The sequence below is a fragment of the Monopterus albus genome, unplaced genomic scaffold (assembly GCF_001952655.1).
Source record: "Monopterus albus unplaced genomic scaffold, M_albus_1.0 scaffold438.1, whole genome shotgun sequence".
Taxonomy (NCBI): Eukaryota; Metazoa; Chordata; class Actinopteri; order Synbranchiformes; family Synbranchidae; genus Monopterus; species Monopterus albus.
The window spans coordinates 147,447-172,211 of record NW_018128318.1 but is presented as its reverse complement, the minus strand read 5'-3'; the positions used below and the strand labels follow the sequence as shown (position 1 = coordinate 172,211).

Genomic DNA, 24,765 nt, shown 5'->3' with positions numbered 1-24,765 from the left:
GATGGCAAAACATATGTACACATACAGGAAACAGCTGCAACTAACATTTTCATCAATTATAAATCAGTTATCAATAAAAAATCATCAGCAAATATTTTGATAATTGATTATAGTTTCAAAGCCAAAAATTTACATTGTCTTATACATATGTGGAGATTTACTGTGATAGTCAGCTGAATACGTTTTTTGGACTGATGGTTGGACAAGACAGGACACCTTAAGATGTCACCTTGGAGATAATGAAATTGTTTGAGGCATTTTTCAGTATTTTCTGCCATTTCACAAACTATCAATTAGTTAATAAATAGATGAATCAGCCCTACTTCAATAGTTGGTGGTTTTTAATCAGTTAATTATTTAGTCTATCAAATGTCAGAAAAAGTCCAAGATGTGGTCTTCAAATTGTTTGTTTTGTCTGGAAATAGAGAAAAGCAGCAACTATTATATGTCTATGAATAGAGCGTTCTGTAATATTGTAAAACCCTTTGAGGCAAATTTGTGATGCTGAGCTATATCTATGAAATCTAATTGATTTGACAAATGCTAACACTCATGAAGCCGAAACCAGTAAATGTTCTGTACTTTTTCTTATTGAACGACTTAAGTGATTCATTTAGCATTAAATTGTTTATAAATTTTTAGTGGATCTTAAAAACATAACCACAACATTTCTGGTTCACATACATCCTATGCATCTTCCCCTTCTCTCCCGCTCCACATTTCCTATGTATCTCCACTTAATACACAGGAAGCCAAATTTAGGATTCATCCTATGAGCCACATGAACATCTGTACCAAATTTCATGGCAATCCATCCAATAATTGTTGAGACATTTTATTAAGACGCAAAAATGGCCAGTCCAAAGTCATTAGGTACAAAGATGCACCAGCCAGCAGACTGACACTGCCATCTCTGGAGCCACACCACTAACATGGCTAAACATTCTGAGGATCAACTAATCAATTATCTTTGTAGTAGTACTAGTGCAGTATACAGTGTCTAAAGGATGTTTCTGTAAAACAGGCAGCTAACACTTTGCAGCTATAAGGATTCCCTAAAATAATTTATTGCTTGATTCTAATTAGAAAAACCTGATTTATCCTTCCTCAGGGATTTGACGGCTCTGGATGTGATGATGAAACAACACCAGGAGCTGAAAGTCAAAATAGACAGCCGCAGCAAGACATTACAGCAGTGTGCAGAGCTCGGCAAGATCCTGATAGCTGCAGGCAATCCTGCATCTGAGGAGGTCAGGCTAACAGGAATTACTATCACGCATGCTACAAAAATACATAAAACCCATGCAGTATTCATTAAGATTTAGCAGTATGTTGTTATGCTCATGACTGTAGTCTGTGTGTCACCACAGATAAAAGAGAAGTTGGACAGCCTGCTGTCGAAGCAGAAGGATCTTTTTGAAAAATGGGACAAACACCAGGAAAGGTTACAGCACAGTGAGTAACTCACTCGACAATCAGAGCAGATGCAGCTCTATACACAACACAATGTTAAATGTCAAATGGACTCCAACTATAAAGAATGTTTCCACTTCATTCTGTTAATGTGCATATTAAGGTTTCATGAATATTGTTGTTCCTTTTGTTTAAACATTGTACAATTCAGTCTAGCAGAGCCTCAAATGAGATAAGCATCTGAGATATGCTCTAAAACATAATGTACACACTGGAGCATACATTAAAATGTGGTGTGATGGTAGCCATGCTGTTGGTCTGCTGTCACTTCCAGAGCAGGAAAAGTTCCAGTTTGCTCAAGAGACAGTAACGGCAGAAGCCTGGCTGAAGGCCAAGGAGCCTCTGATCACCTCCAAGGAGCCAGAGGGAGGAGGGGCCCAGGCCCAATCAGATGAGGCTGAGCAGCTCATCCTTCGCCACGAGGCCTTTCGCAAGGCTGCTGTTACTTGGAAAGAACGCTTCAGCTCTCTTCGTCAGCTATCTGTAGTAAGTTTTACTCTGGATCACTGTTTAATCAGTTTGGAGGAGTCACAATGCTGCTACAGGGAAAAAGTGTGACCTTGGGGTGTTGTGTTTGCCTAACAGACATGGGCACATGCATCGCTATGGGGTTAAAGCTGTCTCACTACTGCATGTGGTGTATTCTCACTCACTGGATCTCATCTGTTTTTCATGCTATATTGTTTAGAAGCCAACAAAGCACTGCTTGGATTAAATATTTTGATAACTTATTATACCTCCGTGTTATTGGATCCATCCTACCTTTGATTTCTTGTTTTCATTTGGTTTATGAAGTGATATAAATTATTTACCTATTCCTTTAGGCTGAGAAGAAAAAAGAAGAGGACAAAAAGACAATCCCACTCTCCAGCCGAAGGATGTTCCCATTATCTTGTCTAACTCCCGGTGTTCCCTCAACCAGTGCTACCTCATCTTTTTTGAGGCAGACAGTGCAGGCACACATAGAACCCCAACCACTGGGTACCACTCCTGGAACCCAGAGATTGTCCTCAACATTAGCCAGCTATAACCCAGTTATAAATGGATCAGGTTACCATGGACTGGAACAGCAGTGCAGTGGGAAGTTGGTGAGCTCCTCATACCTTGCGATGAACAACCAGGCAGCCGGAGGTGGAAGTGACTCCGGTTTCTCAGCATTAACCTCCCAGAGTGGTGGAGTAGACACCTCTATTTACCTTGGGATAAACCATCAAACTACTGGCAGTGCAGAAAGCTCTGGGTACTTTGGACTGACAACTGGGTGTCTTGGTGGTGTGCAAAAGCATCTAGGCAGTGGCAGATTAGGAAGTTTGAGTAACATAGCTCAGCAACCAAGCAGTGGAGGTATGGGCAGCCCTGGCTTTGTGCCTCAACAGAATATGGGCAGTTCTGGATATTTGGCCCAGCCACAAAATTTGGGAAGCTCTGGATATCTGGCGCAACAGCCTAATATGGGGAGTTCTGGGTACCTAGCACAGAATTATCAAAGCAGTGGGGGACTGGGTAGCTCAGGCTTTCTGGCACAAAATCATTACAGCAGTGGAAGCCTGAGCAGCTCTGGTTATCTGGCGCAGAGTGGTGGCATCATGGACCCTAAAATGGCATATGCATGGCAGCACCTAAAAGCTGACTTTATGCAGCCCAGGATCAATCACATCCACAAAGCTATAAACCCCCTCCTAGAAGCCAGCAGAGTGCAGCGAGAACAGTTTGGAGACATCCCAATGGTAGACATAATAGGCCCAGAGTCAGGACTGGAACTCCTACATGGCCGTCTCCAGAGGGATCCCCGTGGCAGCCGTTCTGACCCTCAGATGGACCATCTGAGACGAGAGAGGGAGTACAAGCTGGGTAGACAGACCTCCAGCGAACAGGAGATCCAGGCAAGGCTGAATGAGTTGCCAATGATTGTGCGACAGGAGCGCTACCGAAGGCGCCTGGAGAGGCAGTCATCAAGTGAACAGGAGGGCAGCGGCAAGCAGAGGATACAGAGACAGGATTCAAGTGACCTGGAGGGCTCCATTAAGGAGGGCTCTGACAAACGCTCAGGGTAAGTGAAGGAACCATGCTGGTGACAGTTTAATTCAATGGATTATGCAAACTTAAAAATCCCATTGATTTTTTATAATGATTGTATTTGCTGTTTGGGTGACACCTTTCTGTTGTCACTGCAGGGAGAAAAGATCTACTATGGCAGAGATTGTAGAACAAGTTCAGGAAAGAGAGGCAGCGCATGTGAGTTACTTTATACATGGTATCACAATGTTTTTGCATATTCTTTTTTTCTGTGTTTCACATTGTGTTTTTTCTTTGCCATCTCAGGCAAGAGGAGAGAATTCTCGGCCTCCCAGTAGCCTCTCAGCACCACTGACTCGTTTTGATGGACGCCCTCGTGCTCGAGATCGTCCAAAACCAAGGAGAAGGCCCCGTCCAAAAGAACCTGAGGAGACGCGACGTTCTCGTTCAGCCCCAGCAACTGGTGCCCCAACGACACCTCAGCCGCCTTCACACACTGCCCATAATGAAGGCTTCCTCTACCGCAAAAAAGTAACCAACTCTGACCTAGATGCTCAGCAGAGGAGCCCCAACAGGTAACTACAGCCACCACTCACAAATCATGCAATAGATACGTATATCCTGTGTGGGGGAGTATAGAAAACTAGTAACTGAACTACATTTAGCAGTAACTTGCTGGTAGTTTGGCTACATTCATATATGCATAGCGATTCAAGTAGTTAGCCACTGAAACTATGAACAATTTAGGGCCATAACAGTAAAGGACTGTTTTTTTGTTGTTTTTTTTCTTTACTGTATGTGAGCAGCTTTTCAGTGGTGGCATGGATATTTTCAGTGCCAAACAAAACCATTTCTTGGATAAGAACTTTGACAAACATCTTATATGTCATGTAAACAAGAGTTCTGTTCTGACAAGTAAAATGATAGACCCATTACTTAGACCAGTGTTCCAGCTGTTCTTACTGTCTGAAAAGGTACAAGTTGAAGACTACTTTGGTTGTTAAGACCAAGCAAGTCAGATTTTGTTAGATTTTTGAAACACGTGCAGTTTTAACTACTTTTCTAAGAAGCTTTAGTTAACCAAACTATATTTCTACCTAGACTAGCTTTGTTGTAAACTTCTTCCAGTTTGAAGTGATAGCTTGCTTCCAAAGCTACGCTTACGCTTAGCTAAGCTTTCAAGTAGCTTTGCCAACACAGGATTTACCTTAGAAATGACTGTTAGCTAAACAGCGATTGTCCAATCATAGCTGAACAAGCACAACAAGTTAGTGTGTGGGGACTCTAACAACAGCAATACTCTGCATTTGAAGAGTTTGGGGGATTGTATCTTCTTTTGTAAGCCTTTGTAATTACTGCTCTTAAATGAATTAGGGGAAGTTTTATTTTATTTTATTTGTTTGTTTGTTGAATGGGTGTTAGTGTAAGCTTGTGTTTGTGTGTGTTCGACTCTGTTTAGACTAAGGAAGGGGCCAAAAAATGAAACCTTAAAGCTCAGATTTACCTCAGCAGTCTGATCAGTCATAGCAGATACTGTACCAATAAAACCAGGCTACCAATAAAAATAATGGGGCATCTATGTGATTTAAATAACTCTCTGTGGAGATTTCTCTTCAAAATGCAGCAGAAAAAAATACAGTCAGGGAAAAAATTATTTGAACCCCAGCTGATTTTGTAAGTTTGCCCACTAACAAAGAAATGATCAGTCTACAATTTCAATGGTAGGTTTATTTGAACAGTGAGAGACACGATAACAAAAAATCCAGAAAAATGCATTACAAAAAAAGTTATACATTAATTTGCATTTTCATGAATGAAATAAATATTTGATCCCCTATCAGTCAGCAAGATCTCTGGCTCCCAGGTGTATTTTATACAGGTAAGGAGCTGACATTGGGAGCCCTCTCAGCTCGTTACCTGTATAAAAGAGACCTGTCCACAGAAAGACGTGGAAGAAAACGGAAGACAACCATCAAAATGGATCGAAGAATAACCAGAATGGCAAAGGCCCAGCCAATGATCAGCTCCAGGATGATCAAAGACAGTCTGGAGTTACCTGTAAGTACTGTGACAGTTAGAAGCCGTCTGTGTGAAGCTAATCTATTTTCAAGAATCCCCCGCAAAGTCCCTCTGTTAAAAAAATGGCACGTGCAGAAGAGGTTACAATTTGCCAAAGAACACATCAACTGGCCTAAAGAGAAATGGAGGAACATTTTGTGGACTGATGAGAGTAAAATTGTTCTTTTTGGGTCCAAGGGCCACATGGGTCATGTTGTGAAAGTGTTGTGGTCAGATGAGACCAAAATCGAGCTCTTTGGCATTAACTCAACACGCCGTGTTTGTCCCCACCGTCAAATATGGAGGTGGAAACATTATGCTTTGGGGGTGTTTTTCTGCCAAGGGGACAGGACAATTGCACCGCATCAAAGGGAGGATGGATGGGGCCATGTACCGTCAAATCTTTGGTGAGAAACTCCTTCCCTCAGTCAGGGCATTGAAAATGGGTCGTGGTTGGGTATTCCAGCATGACAATGATCCAAAACACACGGCCAAGGCAACAAAGGATTGGCTCAAGAAGAAGCATATTAAGGTCATGGAGTGGCCTAGTCAGTCTCCAGACCTTAATCCCATAGAAAATCTGTGGAGGGAGCTGAAGGTTCAAGTTGCCAAACATCAGCCACAAAACATTAATGACTTGGAGAGGATCTGCAAAGAGGAGTGGGTCAAAATCCCCCCTGAGATGTGTGCAAACCTTGTGGCCGACTACAAGAAACGTCTGACCTCTGTGATTGCCAACAAAGGTTTTGCCACCAAGTATTAAAGCACATTTTACGAATGGATCAAATACTTATTTCATTCAAGAAAATGCAAATTACTTTATAATTTTTTTTGTAATGCATTTTTCTGGATTTTTTTTGTTATTGTTGTGTCTCTCAGTGTTCACATAAACCTACCATTGAAATTGTAGACTGATCATTTCTTTGTTAGTGGGCAAACTTACAAAATCAGCTGGGGTTCAAATAATTTTTTCCTTGACTGTATACCTGAATCATACAAAAACGTAGGGGAGCAGGGGTGACGCATGTTTACCTGCATGTCATGTGCCATTGTGAACTGACATATTAGACAGAGTGGAATTCTGTTGCATGGGACACATGTGAAACACACAAAACACATATAAAAACGTGCTCAGTGTGGATTGTGCTTAGCTAACTACAGCTGACAGAATATGTTAATGTTTTCACTGCTTTTACTCAAGGACCCATTGTTTCTAATATTGAATCAATTTCGATGTTTGTCATTGTAACCTGCATATGATATGTACCCTGCTAAAATGGAGTCTTGACAGGCATGATAGCATCAACTACTGGGGCAGGGTTTAACAACTAGATTGCTCAGATTAAATCATTTGATAAACCACTGGGGTGGTTGCTGTACCTTTGTAATGCATCTTTACTTTAAAACATCTGAGATGATAATTACAATATTATTTTGTACATCTTTAAATTAGAGAAACTGTTACCCAAAGTTAGAAAAGTATTTCTGTTAAGATCTTAATGTGTCATTGTGATTTCACAGCAAGTCGTGGGTGAATGTATATTGTGTGCTGAAAGAGGGAAAGATGACCTTTTACAAGGATGCAAGGAACCACAAAACAACGTACAATGGAGAGCCTCCCGTTGACCTTAGTGACTGCTCATTTGACCCTTCACTGGGATACAAGAAGAAGAAAAATGTTTTCATTCTTCAGTAAGAACCTTTCTATTGCTGCAAAAGCAGAAATCTAATCATTTCTACATTTTTTACAGTAATTATCACCTATAGCCTATTTCTTTAAAAGAGAAACATTAAAATGCAGAAAATTAAACAAGTGTAATGTTAGATTATTCAATTGGCATGTGGTCATAAAAGGCATGCATGAGGAGCTGATAATCCCTCTTGATTATCTTTGCAACAGAGTAAACGATGGGAACAACTTTGTATTCCACGCTAAAGATGAGGTAAGACTGTCTATATTTAAGAGAAGCAGACATTGAGATGTAATCTACATTACTTGAAACCTCCTGTGCACCACATATGAAGTCAGGGAGAAACTAGGAGCAAATAAGAGATGTCTATGCATTAAGGAGTGCACCTATAATTTAGAGTTTTATCAGTTAACAGAGTTGTGTGGCGATATTCTCTCTTGCCTTACTGTCAACAAATCCAATGAAAAGAACAACACCAACCATGTATCCTACTAACAATTATTTTGTATGTTTGTGTGTAGCCAAAACCTGTCATCTCTATATAGTATACAGCATGTCATTTCTCTGTACCATAGAGCTCAGTTTCAACACAGTTGCCCTTGGTGACATTTTGATGAACATGGGCACTGTGGTTCATCTTTGCTCAACCCCATATAAACCATTCTGCTGAAATACTAATGCCCAGCTGAAAATAGTCCCCAGGAAAAGCACCATTCCCTCCTGTTCATCTAATGACTGCTAAAAACTATAGTGCTCACCTGTGTTAGGAAATTACAGAGCCTGTATTTAAATGGAAGTGCATATGAATACTTGAATGATGCTTTAAAAGATTTACATTTTCAGTAGGACCCAGTGGACTTGCAGCTGAGCGCTACAGGAAGCACTGAGAGATGGTTTGGTTCTTGTCATGTTTGCTGACCATAAAAAAAACATACAGTGGATTATTACTACACTCATCTTTGGAAGAATAATAATTAAACAAGAACCTGTATGATGACAAAAGTGCAGCAATATAGATCAACATGTACTTCCACCCACACTAGAAAGTCACTTTCGGCTTTTCCCGTTTAGGGTTCGCCACAGCGAATCGTCACACTGACGATTCGCATGTTGACATTTGGCACGTGTTTTACGCTGGATGCCCTTCCTGACGCAACCCTGATTCAAACCCGGGCTGCAGCGGCAAGAGCGCTGCACCGTAACCACTAGCCTACCAGGGACGACTGAAGTACTGAAATAATAAAATAATCAGAACATATTTTGATGAGCTCCTCAGGCACAAGTTAGAATCATCAAACTATGTAAAAAAAAAAAAGTCAGATATTGCATCACTACTTTTACTTTCCTTTCTGTTTGTATTTGTCTATTCGGTTACAAAGATAACAAGACATGAGCAGAATAAACAGTATACTGAATTTTGACTTTTATAATACAGCACAATCTTTAAAGCTACAGTATTTCCATTTTCTTCTAATATATTTATTTAAAATAAGTTCTAAAATGTAATGTGGAGAGGTGCTGTCATAGGCTTAGACCAGACTCACTGAACAGCCTGGCAGCAGATCAGAGATATTTTCTTTCTAAAGGGTTTTGAGCAAATCTCATCCTTCCAACCAGTCAGAGAAGGCCAGAGTTACAGGTGGGAGCTCACAGCTGTCAGCCATTCTGTGGACACATATATGGTCCACTTATCTTTTCACACTGAGGTGGCTAGTGTAAGCTGCTGAGAGACATTGCAGTGGCTGACTCACAGGCCCTCAAGCTCTCAGTACTGGAATTAGCTGAGAAAGCGAAAATGCTGAGGATGTAGGTGACGGACTGGGTGGATTGTATCAAAGTTGGAGAGGGAGGGCTGGTAAGAGCAGAGTCTCATGTAAGTGCTATCTTAATTTCCAGAACTTGATTATGTAGCTTTGTGATTAAACCTCTTTTCCCAAGTATTTATATTTGCTGCATCGTACAAAAAAATCAATGTGTGGTGTTAGGCCTTTGTCAACTATCAGATGTCTGGGTGTCTAAAGTATATAAACCACCTCCACCTCAATGTGCTTCAACAGTAAAATACTGCTTACACATGGATGCATCAGTGTTGACATTCTAATAATGTCATAATAACGTATCAGTCACAGTCTCAGTCACACTGTCTTTTGCTGGTCTCCATAGGAGGACCTGAAGGCCTGGACTTCAAATATCTGCACCTGTATAGCTGAGCATGAGGCCATGGCCAAGTGGGACAAGCCAGGCACCTCCTCCATGGACCCCGACCGCTCAGAGAGGAAGGAGAAGTCGGAGGGGGATGCAGATGCCAGGTCAGAGAGGTCTGAGCTCATCGAAGGGGAAGAGAGGTCTGAGAAGGAGAGGTCGGAGAAAGGGGATGGTTCTGAGAAGTTAGACACGTCAGAAATCGCAGACAAGGTGGAGGGCGGGGCAGGGGGCTCCAGCACATCTGGAAAAAGCAAATGAGGAGCCCCTTTGTGTTTTAATGTTACTCCCTGACAAATGGTGTAGGAGACAGTGGGTGAGAGGGAGGGATGGAGAGCATGTGCAGCTAGGTTTGCAGACCCTCAGTCAAAGAGCTGGAACACGCTGAGGCCACGGTCCTTCGACTGACTACTGTAACTGTGACAGACTATTCTCTCAGCCCCTCCCCTTCACCCAGGCAATACATCAGTGCTTGCTTTGTGCCACCTGCTGGTAGATGGGTGGTTGGCCCAGACAGACTGATAGACAGAATCCAACAAGTGGTTCCAGGAATTAGTCACTGTCATGTCCCATCACTGATCGTTTAATCTCAGATTTACAGCATCTTTCTCTATGTATCTCTGACTGATAATGTAATGCTCTGTCTATCTAGACAAACCCAAGAAGTGGTGAATGAAATGTTTCCCAATATTAAAAAAGAAAACATGTTTTTTTGAAGCAATATACTTTTTTATTTCTTCTCTTTGTTAGAGAGAGAAAGGGGCAAAATAGACAATAAATAGTTGCAAATGTGAACTCTATGATTTGTCCCATCCATGTAAACATACTCCAGACAGTTGTGCACCTTAAACACTTGACACATCTGTATACTAATTTAATGCCATTACATGGCTAGCTTTCAATCATGGTAATATAATGGAACGTTGGTGTTACCCACCCGACTTCATTGTTGCCAATGGATATGCGTTTCTACAGTTTCTTTTCGGTTATTATTATTATTATTATTTGTCCGCAATGATCAATGTCAAGAAAAGAGCCTTTGAATTCAAGGTGTGTTCAAAGTGGCCATGCTCAAACTTACAATGCCTTTGTATACATGACCAAAATCAAAACATTGCATGAAATAGTCTGTTAGTGCACCTGTTAAACTTGCCTTTATTTTTTATGTTGGGCAGTATTGGAATTGCAATAACTGAATGTGAATGGAGTAAAAATGTCCTTTTGCTATCATGGTCCACCCTTCAAAATCCAAAGGGAAGTTTGACAGAGAAGGGTTGTCTTCTATCCACAGTAAGCATGAGAAGAAGGGATGCATTCTTCGTGATCTGTAACATGAATTACGATGCCAAATGGCCTTTCGTTGTTTGTACTGTATTACTGCAATTTCTTTTCCACAGAATGCACTGATTTCAGCTGTGAAATGCTCAATCACTGAGTGTGTGGTGTCTAAAACTGTAAAACCCCGAAGCAGTTCACTGAGAGTTAAAGCTCTCTGTACCCTGTGTCTTTCATCTGAAGTTCAAACTGATTGGGATCTCTCCACCAAAGGCAAGTTAATGTCATGAGTCACATCATGAGTTGTATATACTTATCTTTGTATGTATACCAGTAAATCCTGCGCTCTAATAAAACTATATATGAACTGAAGTGAGTAAAATTAAAACATTTGTGTTAATACAAAATTAAAACAATCATCAGTCATATATATATAAATGTTTATTACATTTAAATGGAAATTATTCAAATTAGGAGTCACTATTATCTATCATAATGTATATAAGTACACCAGTATCTAGTTGTATGAAACACAAGTCTTTTACCAGGGAAGAGCAGCAGGTCATACTGTAGGTATACTTGCTGTATTTTTACATACCATATCAGATTCAGGAGTTGCCCCACAGCCCCAGTAAGAACTTGTACTAATAGTTAGTGTGTCTGTGAATGGTGTGCTAAATTGATATATTACCAACAAGAAAACATCTGCCAGCCTGGGCTGTTCACCACATGCTCAGTCAAATCTTTGGTGACTAAACTTAGTGCAGCCCAGTATGTAGTGCAGAGCAGTATGCTGTGATCACAGAGATGAACAGGCATTAGTCCACTTTTATTTGTCAGTTAATTTTACAGTTAATCCTCCCTTAATATCCGTAACATTTGGTTATTATGACATTGTACTTACATTAAAGAACAAGGAAGAAATATCTGTGTACTGTGCAGCGACACACAGGTAACAGCTGTTGTAATGTTTTCCATTTTCCATCATGTGAAACTGCACCTCAGATATGTAAAAAAATCACTTTTTAATAGTCTTCCTTTCTATTAAACACCAAAAGCATATCTCAGATGCATAAGGCTTTGAATCCACTGGCTTGAGGCTTGTGGTGATGGCGAGCTGTATCTGTCTGCCATTACTGCCACCCTCACATCAGGTGAATGAGAACAGATGTTTAATATGATGTAAACGTTATTTTTATTTATGAGTCATTGTTTGTCTTTACATACGTGCCATGTCATGCAGTTTGCTGAAAGAGCGGGTCAGAAGAGAAAGCAACTGGTTATTTAAACATGAATGACGTCATCTGACTCAACACTCCTCTGACAGTGAGCCTGTTGTTGCAATATATATTTTTATCACTGAAATAGGAGCTATAGTATTTTCACGTGGCTGTAATTGTTCAGACTCATTGCTCATGGCAGATATTTAGCCTGCATCACCACGTATGTTTTATGGGTTTGCTTCCCATCACTTTTATGAAGCAAAGCTGATTTTTTTTTCCCACTATGTTACAAAAGTAACAGTTGAAATGAAATTGGCAGCACAAACTGTGATTGCAGAAAAAAAATATTGTGCAAACTTTGTTTCCTTCATTGATGGTCTTATAAGTGTGTGTATGTCTTTGTTACTTTACATTACTACTTGCTGCTATGACATTAAATAAATCTCCAAACTTGCTGATGTAAACTTGACATGGAATTGATGTGGACATACATGCTGGTCTCTCTATCTCTCTCTCACACACACACTTAATGGAAACTCTTTGCTCATTACATTGATTTCAACTACAAGCAGTGTGATTCTTGACTCAAATGCACAGTACACAACATTATCATTGCAAAGCAGCAGCAGCACTGACTAGCACCAGCTGATTTATTTACTCTGTGCTAAACTTTGGTTCTTCCAACCCTGTAGGACAAATTCTAGGAGTCATACATAAGCTACAATAGAATATAGAGTAAAGTATGTTGGTAAGACACATGTAGACACACTGAACTGATACACTAATTAAAATGGTATGTGTCTTTTTAGCAACATCAGTCTGTGTGTGTCATCGTAAAGTGTCCCTTGGGTGTAGAGCTGATAGCCTTTCCTGCAAGATTGGCTTACTGGTGGGACTCAACTGAAGGGCTGGTATTTTCCAGACTGTGTCTAGGTCAGGAGGTTATCTAAATGCCTTGGATCCATCATGCTTCCTCCTGCGCATACCAACGAACATTTTTATGCTCTACCTTATAGCAACCAGTGGAAATGCTGAATCTCATCTGGACCATGTGCATGCAGTTTCAAAGTGAGTGGACGTGTGAATAAATTATGTGAGTAAAAATAAAGCTTCATGCAACTTTTGTTTTGCACTAATGTACAGCCCCACGCCCAGTGTAAAACAATACCGGTGGAGCAGAGCCTATTTTATAAAGAAATACAAGCAAACACTGATACATGTAATCACAAACTATGCACAATTTGATGTCTGTTTTAGGGATGTACATTTTAATTATGAGTTGTTAATTGAACTGAATAACATCTGCCAATATCTGTCTGTAGAAATATGAAATATGGTATTGCCTATATACTGTATATATATGCTATATATATAGAGAGAGAGAGAGAGAGAATTTGACTAGAGAGAAGCCCCTCTGCCAGGAAAGTAAGTGCAAATGACATTGATATGACTTGATTGACCTCACTAAGGCATTTGGATTTCAGCCTCCGCTGGTCCCCACCCTGCTCTTTGTGACAAAGGCTGGGTGTCTGTCTACAGTGTGGTCTAATTGCAGGCGAGCCTGCAGGTCCAGAGAGACTCTCAAGCTGTTGCAGGAGAAGCACAGATCACAGATTCCAGACTTCACCTGACAGCCCTCAGTCCTGGTCACTATGTACTGAGGGAAATGTTGCTGTGAAACATGAGACCACGGGATGAGGCACAGTGGCAATGTTCCAGTTCAGAGGAGCTGCCTGTTCAAGCCCCTTTGTGTTTTGCCTTTATGCATTTATACATTATTTGAGCATATATATTTTTGATTCTCTCCTTTTTTCAGTATACTCCTGCTAAGTTGTTTGGAAAGCTGATTTCCCCACAATTTCTGTGTTGATTGATCCAGCTTGAGTAAGACACCAACAGTTTATGTATTGGCCTGATTCGCTCCTCTTTTCATCTGTATAGTCTGTAACCAGACCATGCATGACATAGCTGACGGTAATGATTTTATTTTCCTGAGGTCCCTTCCATTCAAGAAAATGTTTAATCATTCTCTTGTAGTAAAAAATTATTATTTATAACAGTTATTTTCATGTTCTGTTTCTGTTAATATTTTCCTATTTGTGATACAGTGAGTGTGGGCTTATCACCCTGCTGTTATTAAAAAAAACAACAACAACAAATGTTACAGAAAGTGTGCACATTGTTCCAAACCAAGGTCCTTGCTGTATGTAATACTTTATTTGTACATATCGACTGAGGGGGAAATGACCCTTTAAAGTCCCTCACTGCTCCTACTGTTATCGTTCCTTCACTGTCATGTTTGAGCTTCCCTGTGGAGAATGGCATATGTGATATGTGACTAAAACATTGTTTTCACATTCATCATTTCTCTGTGTTCAGTTCGAGACTCACTTTAACACAGGCATGTGTGAGAGGATTCCATGATAAAGCAACTAGATTGAAAGCCATTCATGCTCCAGTCTGCAACTTACCACAGTGTGAGGTGGAAACCTCAACTCTTGCTCTCAGTAGCTAACCCTCTGAAACAATAAATATTTGTATATTTATTCTAGATTTGGCAATAAGGGGGAATGAGGAGATGTAGTTTTAAGACTTTTGAACAAGGTAATTGATTTTTCTTTCCTAAAAAAAAAAAACATTAGACACGATTTCCTAAGCTATTCGTTGTGTTTCATACCTGGGGATCTAATAATATGCAGTTGCTGAATGTAATTATCAGTATTATTCCTTGCAGGTGTTCACAGAAATCTAAGATGAGTACTGTCTTGTGAGCTCACTTATTTTTGATTGGTTCCTATTCTCATGGATTTTGTCATATCTATATTGCTAATTTCCCTCACCATGGAGGTTTGTTTATTTCCATGGACATGCAGGGGAATACAGTGGAACTCCTTGGGTCCTAACACGGATACAGCTGGAATTAAAAGTAATTACACAACTCATTTTAATCTAGTCTTATTTTAGATCTGGTCTTATGCTGAAGGTATAATGAAGTTTAAAAATAGAGCTATGACCAAAAAAAGTTCTTTAATGTTTAGAACCATCAGAGTAGAAATTCACAGAGTAATAACAGCATGATAGCTTAATTATTAATTACGTTGCAAAAGCTTATTCGCTGATTACCCAAACCTGGAAATCGCTGGATTACTAAAAAGCTTTCTGTACCAGTACAGCAAATCTTTCAGAGGGACGAATGGACGTCACGTAACCTTATCTTAGCACACACGTGGGGGCGTGATTCTGTCAACACACGCAGCTACGGAAGCCTCGGTGTTTAACTAGCCAGAGAGCTAGCTTGAAGCTTCCTCAAAATGGCCAGGTGGGAAAAGGTTGCTGCTGTCTTGAGGAATGTTTTGAGGAGTCCTCGGTCTCTGGAGAGTTCAGCACCGCGCCGTGCTATCGGGCCTGGCATTTTGGGCTATGTCATCGGAACTGGTGTTATCTGTTATTACCAGTATCATGCAAACAACAGGACTCTGCCCTTCGCCGTTCATGCTCACAAATTTAAAGTGAGTATGTAACGTCACCTAATAAACGCTTCTGTCGTTTACAAATTGACTGTAGACAGACAGACATGCCCAGTGTACGTTTCGTATTTCTGTCAGATTTAAAGCAAACTTTTGCTCAGTATTAGCGACGGCAACACACTGACGTTATTCACGTTTACAGACAGGGCGTGAATCCTCGGCAACAAACGCCCAATAACTGTCACTCAATATGCTGCCCCTGTGTGTGTGTGTGTGTGTGTGTGTGTGTGTGTGTGTGTGTGTGTGTGTGTGTGTGTGAAAACCACTGTTTAACGTCATATTGCTGCTGTTCCAGGAACCTGCACCCCCCCAGCTGTCCGCGAGAAAGCTCCGTTTCATCCAGTTCGCCTCGGTAGTCTATGACCAGGAGCCCTACATGACCCCGCGAGACTTCCTGTTTTCAGTGATGCTGGAGAATGTTGACCGTAAGCTGCACCGACGTCAACTGACACTTTATCGTGTGTGTGTGTGTGTACAGTCCTGAGCTAGCACCCCCTCCCATGAGGTTCCACAGAGAGTGGGTGACGGTACATCCGAATAAACAGGTTGGAAAAAAGAATGGTTTCATAGAGATCCCAACCTGGCTGAACACCTGTGGGAAGTTTTGGTGCAGTTCTGTGTCTTTCTTTTTTGGAATGTTGTTCATCCCTCCAGCAGAGTCACTGACTTAGACAGTCAATGCCAAGGAACACTGAAGCTGTTCAGGAGCCTTGTGCTGAGGTAGCACTTTCTCCTTTCATTTGTCAGCCATCTATACATAGGTAGGGCTGGTCTTGTAAAGAAGGTTGTATTGTGACAAAGCCAGACTGTACATCACCACCTTCTTTTACCCTAACAACCTTTTTTCTCCATGCGTCATAGATAAGTGGTCTGGTAGTAGGAAAGAAAATGCAATTGTAAATTGTAAAACAAGCTGAGAAAATAGGAAGAACAATTTAAGTTTAACAATAAATGCAGTGCTAACAATGTAGTAGTAGCAGCTTGAGGCATGGACCAGAGTCAAAGTATAATGCAAATGCACCAAAATGAGGCTGCCTGCAGGATCCTTAAAGACTGTGCAGTTCACAGAAATGAGGGGTAATATGGAAATATTAGTGATGGAAAGATGAAGCCTCGTTGAAGCATCAAAGCTTTCCAGCCATTTGAAGCAGAAAAATGGTTCATGTGTCGAAGCGTGAAGTGACCACTGGACTAAATGTAATGTAGTCCAGTACAACACCACCTTTAACTATGACCTCAATAATGAAAATTATAATGGAGTTTATACATTTATAATAATTTCACCTAAAACTGAAACATTTTGAGCTTCATAAACACAGATGTTATGGTGGAAGTGTTGCACTGAACTACATACAACTGTACAGGTGTACCTAATAAAGTGGCCGGTCAGTGTATAGTGTAAAACACATTGGCATTTAAACACCATTAGGCTGGCAGGACATGATCAAATCATCATCATTGCGTTTAGATGGATACATATGGATACATTTGCCATTGTTGCTACCAGATTACACTTAACAAAAACGGACTGCTTGCTTGCAGATTTGTAACCGTGTATGACTGTAATTTGTCTTTTCTGTTCCTCCTCCTGTAGGAAAGCTGCAGAAGAGAATTATATCAGAAAAGGTATTTTTAAATCATTACAATGTGAAAATAAGTTACCTGCATGTCATTAGTTTGGGCTAACAGTGCTGCTATCTATTTCTTCTTGATGTCTTTGCAGGAAGTATATAAGATGTTGGTTACTGCCTCTAAAGCTCGGGCTACTAATGATCTGTTCCGAAACTTAGGAGACAATGGTAAGTTGTTAAGAAGTCACCAGAGGTGAGTCAATACCCAGGCTATTCAGACCAAATATCCTGCATCCAGCGCTGTCCAGTTTACAGTGTGCTGTGGGCTTTACTTCCCATTCACATTTAACTTTATCTCTGTGACCATAACAGAACTTTGTTGGTTATCTTAATTCCAAAACATACCTGAGCATTCACTCCTTTGTCTTGCAGGTTTGATATCCTACACAGAGTATCTGTTCCTGTTTACTGTCCTGACCAGTAAGTTGGTCACTTGATTCCTTGACTCAGTAATACTGTGCTCAGTGGATTCACCTGTGGTCTTGTGGCTACATTTTAGACAGTTCATCAGCAGATGTTGACTGGAGTTTTCTCTTCAGTGTTTTCCCAGCTGTGTTAAGAAATGATACATTACCCCACTAACCAAGTTCAGTGATCTACTGGCAGTTTTCCAGATAACTGACTACACATTGCTGTTGCAGAGCCATGCACAGGATTTCATATAATGTTCAGAATGCTTGATGTTGATGGCAACGAGCAAGTGGACAAAAAGGAATTTCTCAAGGTAAGAGGGCTAAGATTTCAGGGTAGTTTAGCAGAAGTTGAGGAGAGCTACTGATCATGACACATTCTTTTTGAAGCACTGTTATCATGGAAAGATACTAACAGAGAGAACTGTGATTCTGTTTGTTCAAATGTCTGTGTGTGCATTTAAATTCCAAAACTCTGTCATCTCTAATGCTACCTTATGCACTGGCGCTGCTGCTGTTGTAAGTATGGAGACGTGGAACCACGTGAAGGTGAGGGAGAGCTGCACTGCTAGTCTGCCTTTCCTCTGCTATGTGTTTGCATCCCTGCAGCCTGAGTCAGCTCCTCGGTTCAGTCCTTTTATCAGAAGTCACTTGACAAATGTCTTTCTTCCACCCAGACTTGTCCTCTGTGATGACAAGCAAAACCCTCAGCGTGCCTAGTCCAGATCAGGCCTGGACTAGCAGAGTGCATGTTGGCACGCTATCCACCTTGTGACATATTGCCATGTTGTGACATGGTGTGCAGGCCGAACGTATTCAGTAAAACATTAGAAGTGCATGGATTTCATTTGCTCCAGTTTCTGTTGTGTGTGACTTGGATGAAGGTTGTAGCTCTGGTTTCATCTGTGAAATAGTATTATTGTTGTTTGTGTTTGTGGTAGTTCACAACAGAAGGATAAAGTGCACATTTTTACATTCAAACTTGTAGCATGGGCCTCATTCACCAACATCTTCCCAGTTCTTTTCTTAAATTTGTTCTTAGTGTGTTCTTAGGAAAGGTCCTAAGGAAAATCTCCACCTCATTCATGAATGTGTTCAGAATTGTTCACACCTGTGTTCTTACAATGATGAATCCCACTGTGTTCGTGAGATGAAAGCGCGTGCCAGTCGTTCCTAATTAGCATATGAAAATGTCCCGTCAGTGCCCATAAAGGGCCATGAGACTGCAGGGCCGTGTGAACACAGGAATCTCACACAGAAATTGAAAATAGAGGTTGAGAAACTCAGGAATGCTACAACAAAAATCCAAAGATGGTGGAGCATCTGACTCCAAACTGAGGAGAAGCTCGAGAAGTGAACTGAGCAGACCTCCATCTGTGCACTGAGATCCTGTACAGCTGCCCTCCATCTGCTCTCACATGTGATGCTGGACAACCAAACAGTGACACAGCTTCGACACCAGCCACTATATCTGAGCCATTTATAGAAATGAAAGTAAAGATATGCATTTACATGCGTTTCGTTTTTAAGTGATGTTTCTCAATTTTAAGCTATAAATGACCACATTTAAAAAGTCTTAACTTTAAAGCTTATATTTATACATTTGCAATTAATTGCTAAATGGAATTTTTAGTGTAGTGTTAATTAATTTTAAAAGGCCATAATGCCTTTTAAAATAATGGAAATAATTATTAAAAACTGATAAGAAATGTTATTGTAATTTAAATCCTAATGTTATACAACTGTATAATTGAGGAAAATTAAATAACCACTTAGTTCACACACACCTGTCAACACTCAGATGTGCTCCTGAGTGTGTGTAGATTCTGTTTTTAATTGAGAACAAATCCCAGATAAGAAAACATTGCTGAATGTCAAAATCTTTGTAGAAACTGTGTAAGTGGGTTTTAAGAAAAAATGTGTTCTTGAGAAGAATGGTGAATGACACCCAGTGTTTTTATGTTTCTAGTTAAAATCTGAATAATTTTTGTTTCCTTTTTCTTCTTTTGCTACTGAAGCTCAAGAATATCATTGGGAAAACTAAAGTGAAAACTTCTAAGGACAGCACAGAGGTGGGCTTTCACATTCCTATAAAAGGACAGTTTTATCACAATTGTGTCATTTTTCAGCATCACTAATGCTGTGTAAGATCTGGTCACTCAGTTTCATTGGTAGCAGTTTTGTTTAAAGAATGCAGCAGACGAAGGGGAAGGTGTGAACACGACACTGCAGGCCTACTTCTTTGGGAGGAAAGGAGATAAGAAGTTGAAGTATCAGGAGTTCCTGAGGTAAGAAAGTGGCCTCCACAGCTGCACACTCACCTGCTGCTGTCACTGATCATTCTGCATATTGGATTTACAGTGTATGGGATCTACCTTTCTAATTTCTGTGTAATTTTGATATTATGACTGTTGCAGATGGTCGGTGGGAAGTATTGTTGAGCCAGAACCATTGTAATCAACCATGACTGTCTTTCAGGTTTACAGAGGACCTACAGGCTGAAGTTCAGGAGATGGAGTTCCTGCAGTTCTCCAGAGGTATGGACACCATGCGAAGAGAAGACTTTGCAGAGTGGCTGCTACACTACACCAACGAAGAAGACAACGAAGTCTACTGGGAAAACATGAGGAAGCGGATCCCTGCTGGCGAGGTACAGACTCTTTATCCACTGCTACCATTAAATGAGAGGGATTGTTGGAAGTGTAGCATCAAAGTGAACAGTCTTATGTCTGGCAGAGCATCACATTTGATGAGTTCAGAGCCTTCTGCCTCTTCACCAACAATCTGGAGGATTTTGCTCTTTCAATGGAGATGGCCACTGAAACCAACCGTCCTGTTGGAATGGGTAACATCTCTTTTTCTTGGTTTGAATGGTTTCCTCTTATATGCTGGAGATGACTACATTTTTCCTTATTGTGATTGCAGCCCAGTTTAAGCGAGCTGTGAAGATCGCCACAGGTAATGACCTGTCTGAGAATGTGCTCGACACTGTGTTCAAACTCTTTGATACAGACGGAGACAACCGCCTGAGCCATAAAGAGTTCATGGCCGTGATGAAAGAGAGAGTACAGCGAGGTCTCAAGGTGAGTTCATCCATCCAGACCTTTTTTAATAAATATATACATTTTTTCTTTACATTTTAAATCTGGCAATGAATTGCAGTACTGCCAGATGGGATTAACACCATTCTACCCCCCAGGTGCAGCCTGAGGTTGGCTTCTCAGGCTTCTGGAGGTGTGTGAAGCGAGAGACCCTGAAGGGAGCTCAGGAGGCGCTGGGAGACAACAGGCGTCCTATCTGAACCACCGTGATGCCCCAGGACGTCTGCTAGATGGCCACTCGTACTACTGTTCACGTTTATGTACTGTATACCTTAGAATCAAATAAGTGGTGTGAAGATTATATACATAAAGCAAGGGATTTACACCATCTTGTGTGCAAATGTTTACCAATCACCAAATCTATGGCTGATATTAGTGTACTTAGCTAACTGTGGTTGTGGTGTTTCCAGTGACAATCCTTTTTTTTTTTTTTTTTTTTTGGTGCAGTTTGCTTTCCTTTTGTTTACCAAGTCATGCATTTTATATTCACAAGAACTGCAAATATTCTGCAATCCACACTGTCACTCCTGCCTTGAGTTTTCACATAACTGGTTAACTGTGGTTAATGCTGTTAATTACATGTTTTCCAGGGGCTTTTCTAACACACTACCAGTCAAAGGTTTGGGTACTTTCCCACTGAACTGATAGGGAAAGTGTGTCCAGACCTTTGACTGCTAGTGTACCTGATGTGGGTTTTTCATATTTTTTAATCAAAGTATTTATCACAGTTTTATAAAAATGCCAATGTTTGTGCTGCACACTTAATGTTCAAGCGATTCAAATCAGTAGAAAAGGAATAAACCAGAATATTGATTTTGTGATTTATTGTAGAATTGACCTGCTTAGATCACAGGTATATAGGTTAACCACTGAAGATTGTGTTGCTAATTCTCTTACCATACATACAATTCAAAAAGTAAATAGACACAACAAGCTTACATCCGTGATAGATGAACAAATTAGTGACTGATGCCAAGGATATCAGAGAATACAGCTACAATACAATAAAATTACATTGCGCATGAAGCCTTCTTTGGTCTTTCATCACTATAAACAAGTACATAGAAATTTGCGTTGTATCAAAAATAGAAGTTACATAGTCATATTGAAAGTAAATTCACATTTTTAACATACTATATAAGGAGAATACCTAAGAGACATATTCTGGGATTACATTTTTTTTTTAGTCCTTGGCTTTAAGGGCCCAATAGTCTGCCACATTTTCAGCATTCAATTGGATTTCAAAGAACTGCTTTATTCCATCAAAGCATCTATCAACATTGCTGTGACCCATCTGTGTAAGACAGAATGCAACATATATAACAAAAACACAAACGAGACAAAATAGATTCTCATTCTTAAAAAACAAGTGTGTGCTTTCAATCCTGGGCTTTGAAGACAAGACCTGATCAGAGGCCTGTGCTGTGCTGGACAGAGGAGAGAGGGAGAGAGGTGGGGAGCCGAGCCCCAACACGCTAACAGGTCCCGCTTCTTGTGAGTGACGCCTGTTGTGTCTTTAGCTAACGGTGTGTGTGGAGCTGTCCTCCTGGGGCACAGAGTTTTTCTGTTCTCACAGGCACAAATGATGAAGTGCAGCCAAAGAGGACCTCTGCTTGAGTTAACAGTGAAGTGCTTCCAAAGGGTTTGATCCGCTGCAGAAACACAAGCACAGAATGTGTAAGATTTTGGGAACATTTTAAACAAGCACAAAGGTAGCAATGGGCAAGTGAGCAGTGACATTAGTTAGGGCACATTTTAGGTCTAGTTGCCAGAGACATACTGCACTGTAGTTCTTGTGCATAATGCTTCAGTGACACTGTCACATTTTGTCCAAAAGCCCAAATATGTTCAGTTTAATATCATAGTGTTCTGCAGGTGTTCACAATTAGTAAATCAGACAATTTTATTTTTTATACATTTTTTCCCTATACATTTCAAAGATAAATTATCAAAATTGTTGCCAACTGTCTACTGATGAGATAAATCAATCACAAATGGTTTCAGCGCTGCTATACATGAAGGACAGTGGTTATCTCATGCAATCCCATCTGAGGTTGTGATGTGAGGCTACTGCACATGATTGGCACTGGGTGTGAGCTGCACCTTAGTGAAAATGACACCCCAGCTGTTTGGATTTTTCATTTTGCTGTGTCATGTCATTATTCATCAACTGATTAATCATTTGGTCTGTTCAAAGTCCACAAACTGAAAACACCTGTTAGTTTCCAAAACAAAAAAAAAAGTTTTGATCTCAAATCCAAAGATGTTATATTTACTACGACATAAGACCAACAACAGCCTTAAATTTTAGAAGCTGAAGTAGGTCCAGTATTTTTGCTTGAAAATGACTTTAATAAAGAATCAAACTAATCATTTCTGCTCTAATGTCAATCACAGGAAACAAGCATAATGTATAGATTTCCACACTGCAAAGGAGAAATTACAGTTCATTCAAGAGCCAAAGGGATGCTTTTCCTTGTTTTCTGACTTATCTACAATGTTACAACAGTGACTTATCATCTTAGACGTGACCTACAGATCAAAAAATGGTGTACGTATGTTCTAGTCCTTTTAAGCAGAAGAAACTCTGTTTATACATGTATCGCAAACTCGCTCACAACACTTTTTTCCTAACAATGTAAATTCTTATCTGACAGCTTAAGGATTTCCTTGAATGGTCATAATCCCCAGGCAGTTGAGTGTTCATGTGAGCTTGCCTGACATCCACTGGTGCCATTTTAAAAGGAGAATTTTTGGACTGAAAAATGATAAAGAAAAGTTTATATATTACACTGCTAATTCTACTCTATTATGTGGTACCAACCAACAGGTACATTCAGTCCCAGTAGGCCAGCGCATTTTTTACAGTGCTAAGTAGTGTTGCAGCATACCATAGTATGAAAATTAATGGTTATCATACTATGCACATTTGCTTATTCCCAATATTCAATAAAAAGTGCAATGCCTGTGCACCTTTCTTCCACAATGCCTGTCGGACTGCGCAAAGGGCACCACATGCAGCTACCAAAAGGCAGAGATGAGGAGGCTGAAATCACCAAACTCTATCCACCACATATGAAATTTAAATCAGCGGTGCAGGATTACTCTGGAAAGCTAAAGAACGAAAACCTTCCGGAACACCGTCTCCCCGTACAGGTGTGTGTCATGTTTAGAACTTTAATCCCGGTTATAAAATGCGCTATCAAAATAATTTTCCACATTGTCTATTTGTTTGCTGATCTCTGACTTACAAAAGGACTCACACTGATCCCCCCTGACCCCAGAAACACAAACTTTTCTGGCTCCCATAAATGTGTGTGAGTGAAGGTACAGACAGGTGTGGCTGCACTCTCAGGCACCTATAATAAACTAACAACTATTATGGTCATCGTTTAGAGCATTGTGACGGCAGGTCTCACTACTGTCAGAACTTTTACAAACCAGTCGATTAATGGGGAAAATATCCAGCAGGTTGATCCCTAATGAAAATAATCTGTAGTTGCACATAGATACAAAATAGTTCAGCAGAGCTCCACCTCAACCAACTACAGTCAAATCCTACTTTTAACATCAGTGCATGAGTGACAGGCCGTTAACGTAATTAGTATAACATTTTTCTGCGCGGAATAGCCTACTTCTTCTTTCAGCTGTTCCCGTTAGGGGTCGCCACAGAGAATCATCTGTTTCCACCTAACTCTCTCCTCGGCATCCTCTACTCTCACACAATTAACTTCATGTCCTCTTTTAGCACATCCATATATCTCCTCTTTGGCCTTCCTCTTGACCTCTTGCCTGGCAGCTCCATCTCCAACATCCTTCTACCAATATAACCACTATCACTCCTCTGCACATGTCCAAACCATCTCAATCTGGCCTCTCTGACCTTGTCCCCAAAAAAGCCGACCTGAGCTGTCCCTCTGATGTGCTCATTCCTAATCCTGTCCATTCTGGTCCCTCCTAAAGAGAACCTCAACATCCTCATCTCTGCTACCTCCATCTCTGCCTCTTGTCCTTTCCTCACTGCTACAGTCTCTAACTCATACAGCATAGCTGGTCTCACTACTGTCTTGTACACCTTTCCTTTGATTCTTGCCGACACTCTTCTGTCACACAACACTCCTGACACCTTTCTCCACCCACTCCAACCTGCCTGCACTC

The 24,765-nt window shown here is 40.6% G+C and overlaps 3 protein-coding genes across 4 annotated transcripts in view; 2 read left to right on the top strand and 1 right to left on the bottom strand.

Annotated features, from left to right (window-relative positions):
* sptbn4a (spectrin, beta, non-erythrocytic 4a) overlaps positions 1–12,402 on the top strand; it is a 40,518-nt gene extending 28,116 nt beyond the window's left edge. Inside the window, exons 12-20 of the mRNA XM_020587079.1 lie at positions 1,112–1,250; positions 1,371–1,455; positions 1,748–1,959; positions 2,298–3,523; positions 3,648–3,708; positions 3,796–4,064; positions 7,069–7,239; positions 7,448–7,490; positions 9,402–12,402. Coding sequence (XP_020442735.1) covers positions 1,112–1,250; positions 1,371–1,455; positions 1,748–1,959; positions 2,298–3,523; positions 3,648–3,708; positions 3,796–4,064; positions 7,069–7,239; positions 7,448–7,490; positions 9,402–9,701 — 2,506 coding nt within the window. The 3' untranslated portion in view covers positions 9,702–12,402. The remainder of the gene's footprint in view (positions 1–1,111; positions 1,251–1,370; positions 1,456–1,747; positions 1,960–2,297; positions 3,524–3,647; positions 3,709–3,795; positions 4,065–7,068; positions 7,240–7,447; positions 7,491–9,401) is intronic.
* Positions 12,403–15,155: 2,753 nt separating this feature from the next.
* Positions 15,156–21,428, top strand: micu2 (mitochondrial calcium uptake 2). Of its 2 annotated transcripts, none has more exons than XM_020587076.1 (12): positions 15,156–15,447; positions 15,761–15,890; positions 17,060–17,091; positions 17,189–17,264; positions 17,469–17,516; positions 17,738–17,820; positions 19,525–19,578; positions 19,685–19,794; positions 19,985–20,156; positions 20,243–20,351; positions 20,432–20,589; positions 20,706–21,428. In XM_020587076.1, the coding sequence occupies exons 1-12, from the start codon at positions 15,250–15,252 to the stop codon at positions 20,805–20,807; spliced, it is 1,272 nt and encodes a 423-aa protein (XP_020442732.1). In that variant the 5' UTR covers positions 15,156–15,249; the 3' UTR covers positions 20,808–21,428. The 2 variants fall into 2 exon arrangements, with proteins under 2 accessions (XP_020442732.1, XP_020442733.1); XM_020587077.1 differs by having other exon boundaries at positions 15,160–15,447; positions 19,697–19,794.
* Positions 21,027–24,765, bottom strand: part of LOC109952166 (interferon regulatory factor 2-binding protein 1-like) — a 15,603-nt gene continuing 11,864 nt past the window's right edge. The window contains exon 2 of the mRNA XM_020587075.1: positions 21,027–22,259. The gene's annotated coding sequence lies outside the window, so the exon portion shown is untranslated. The remainder of the gene's footprint in view (positions 22,260–24,765) is intronic.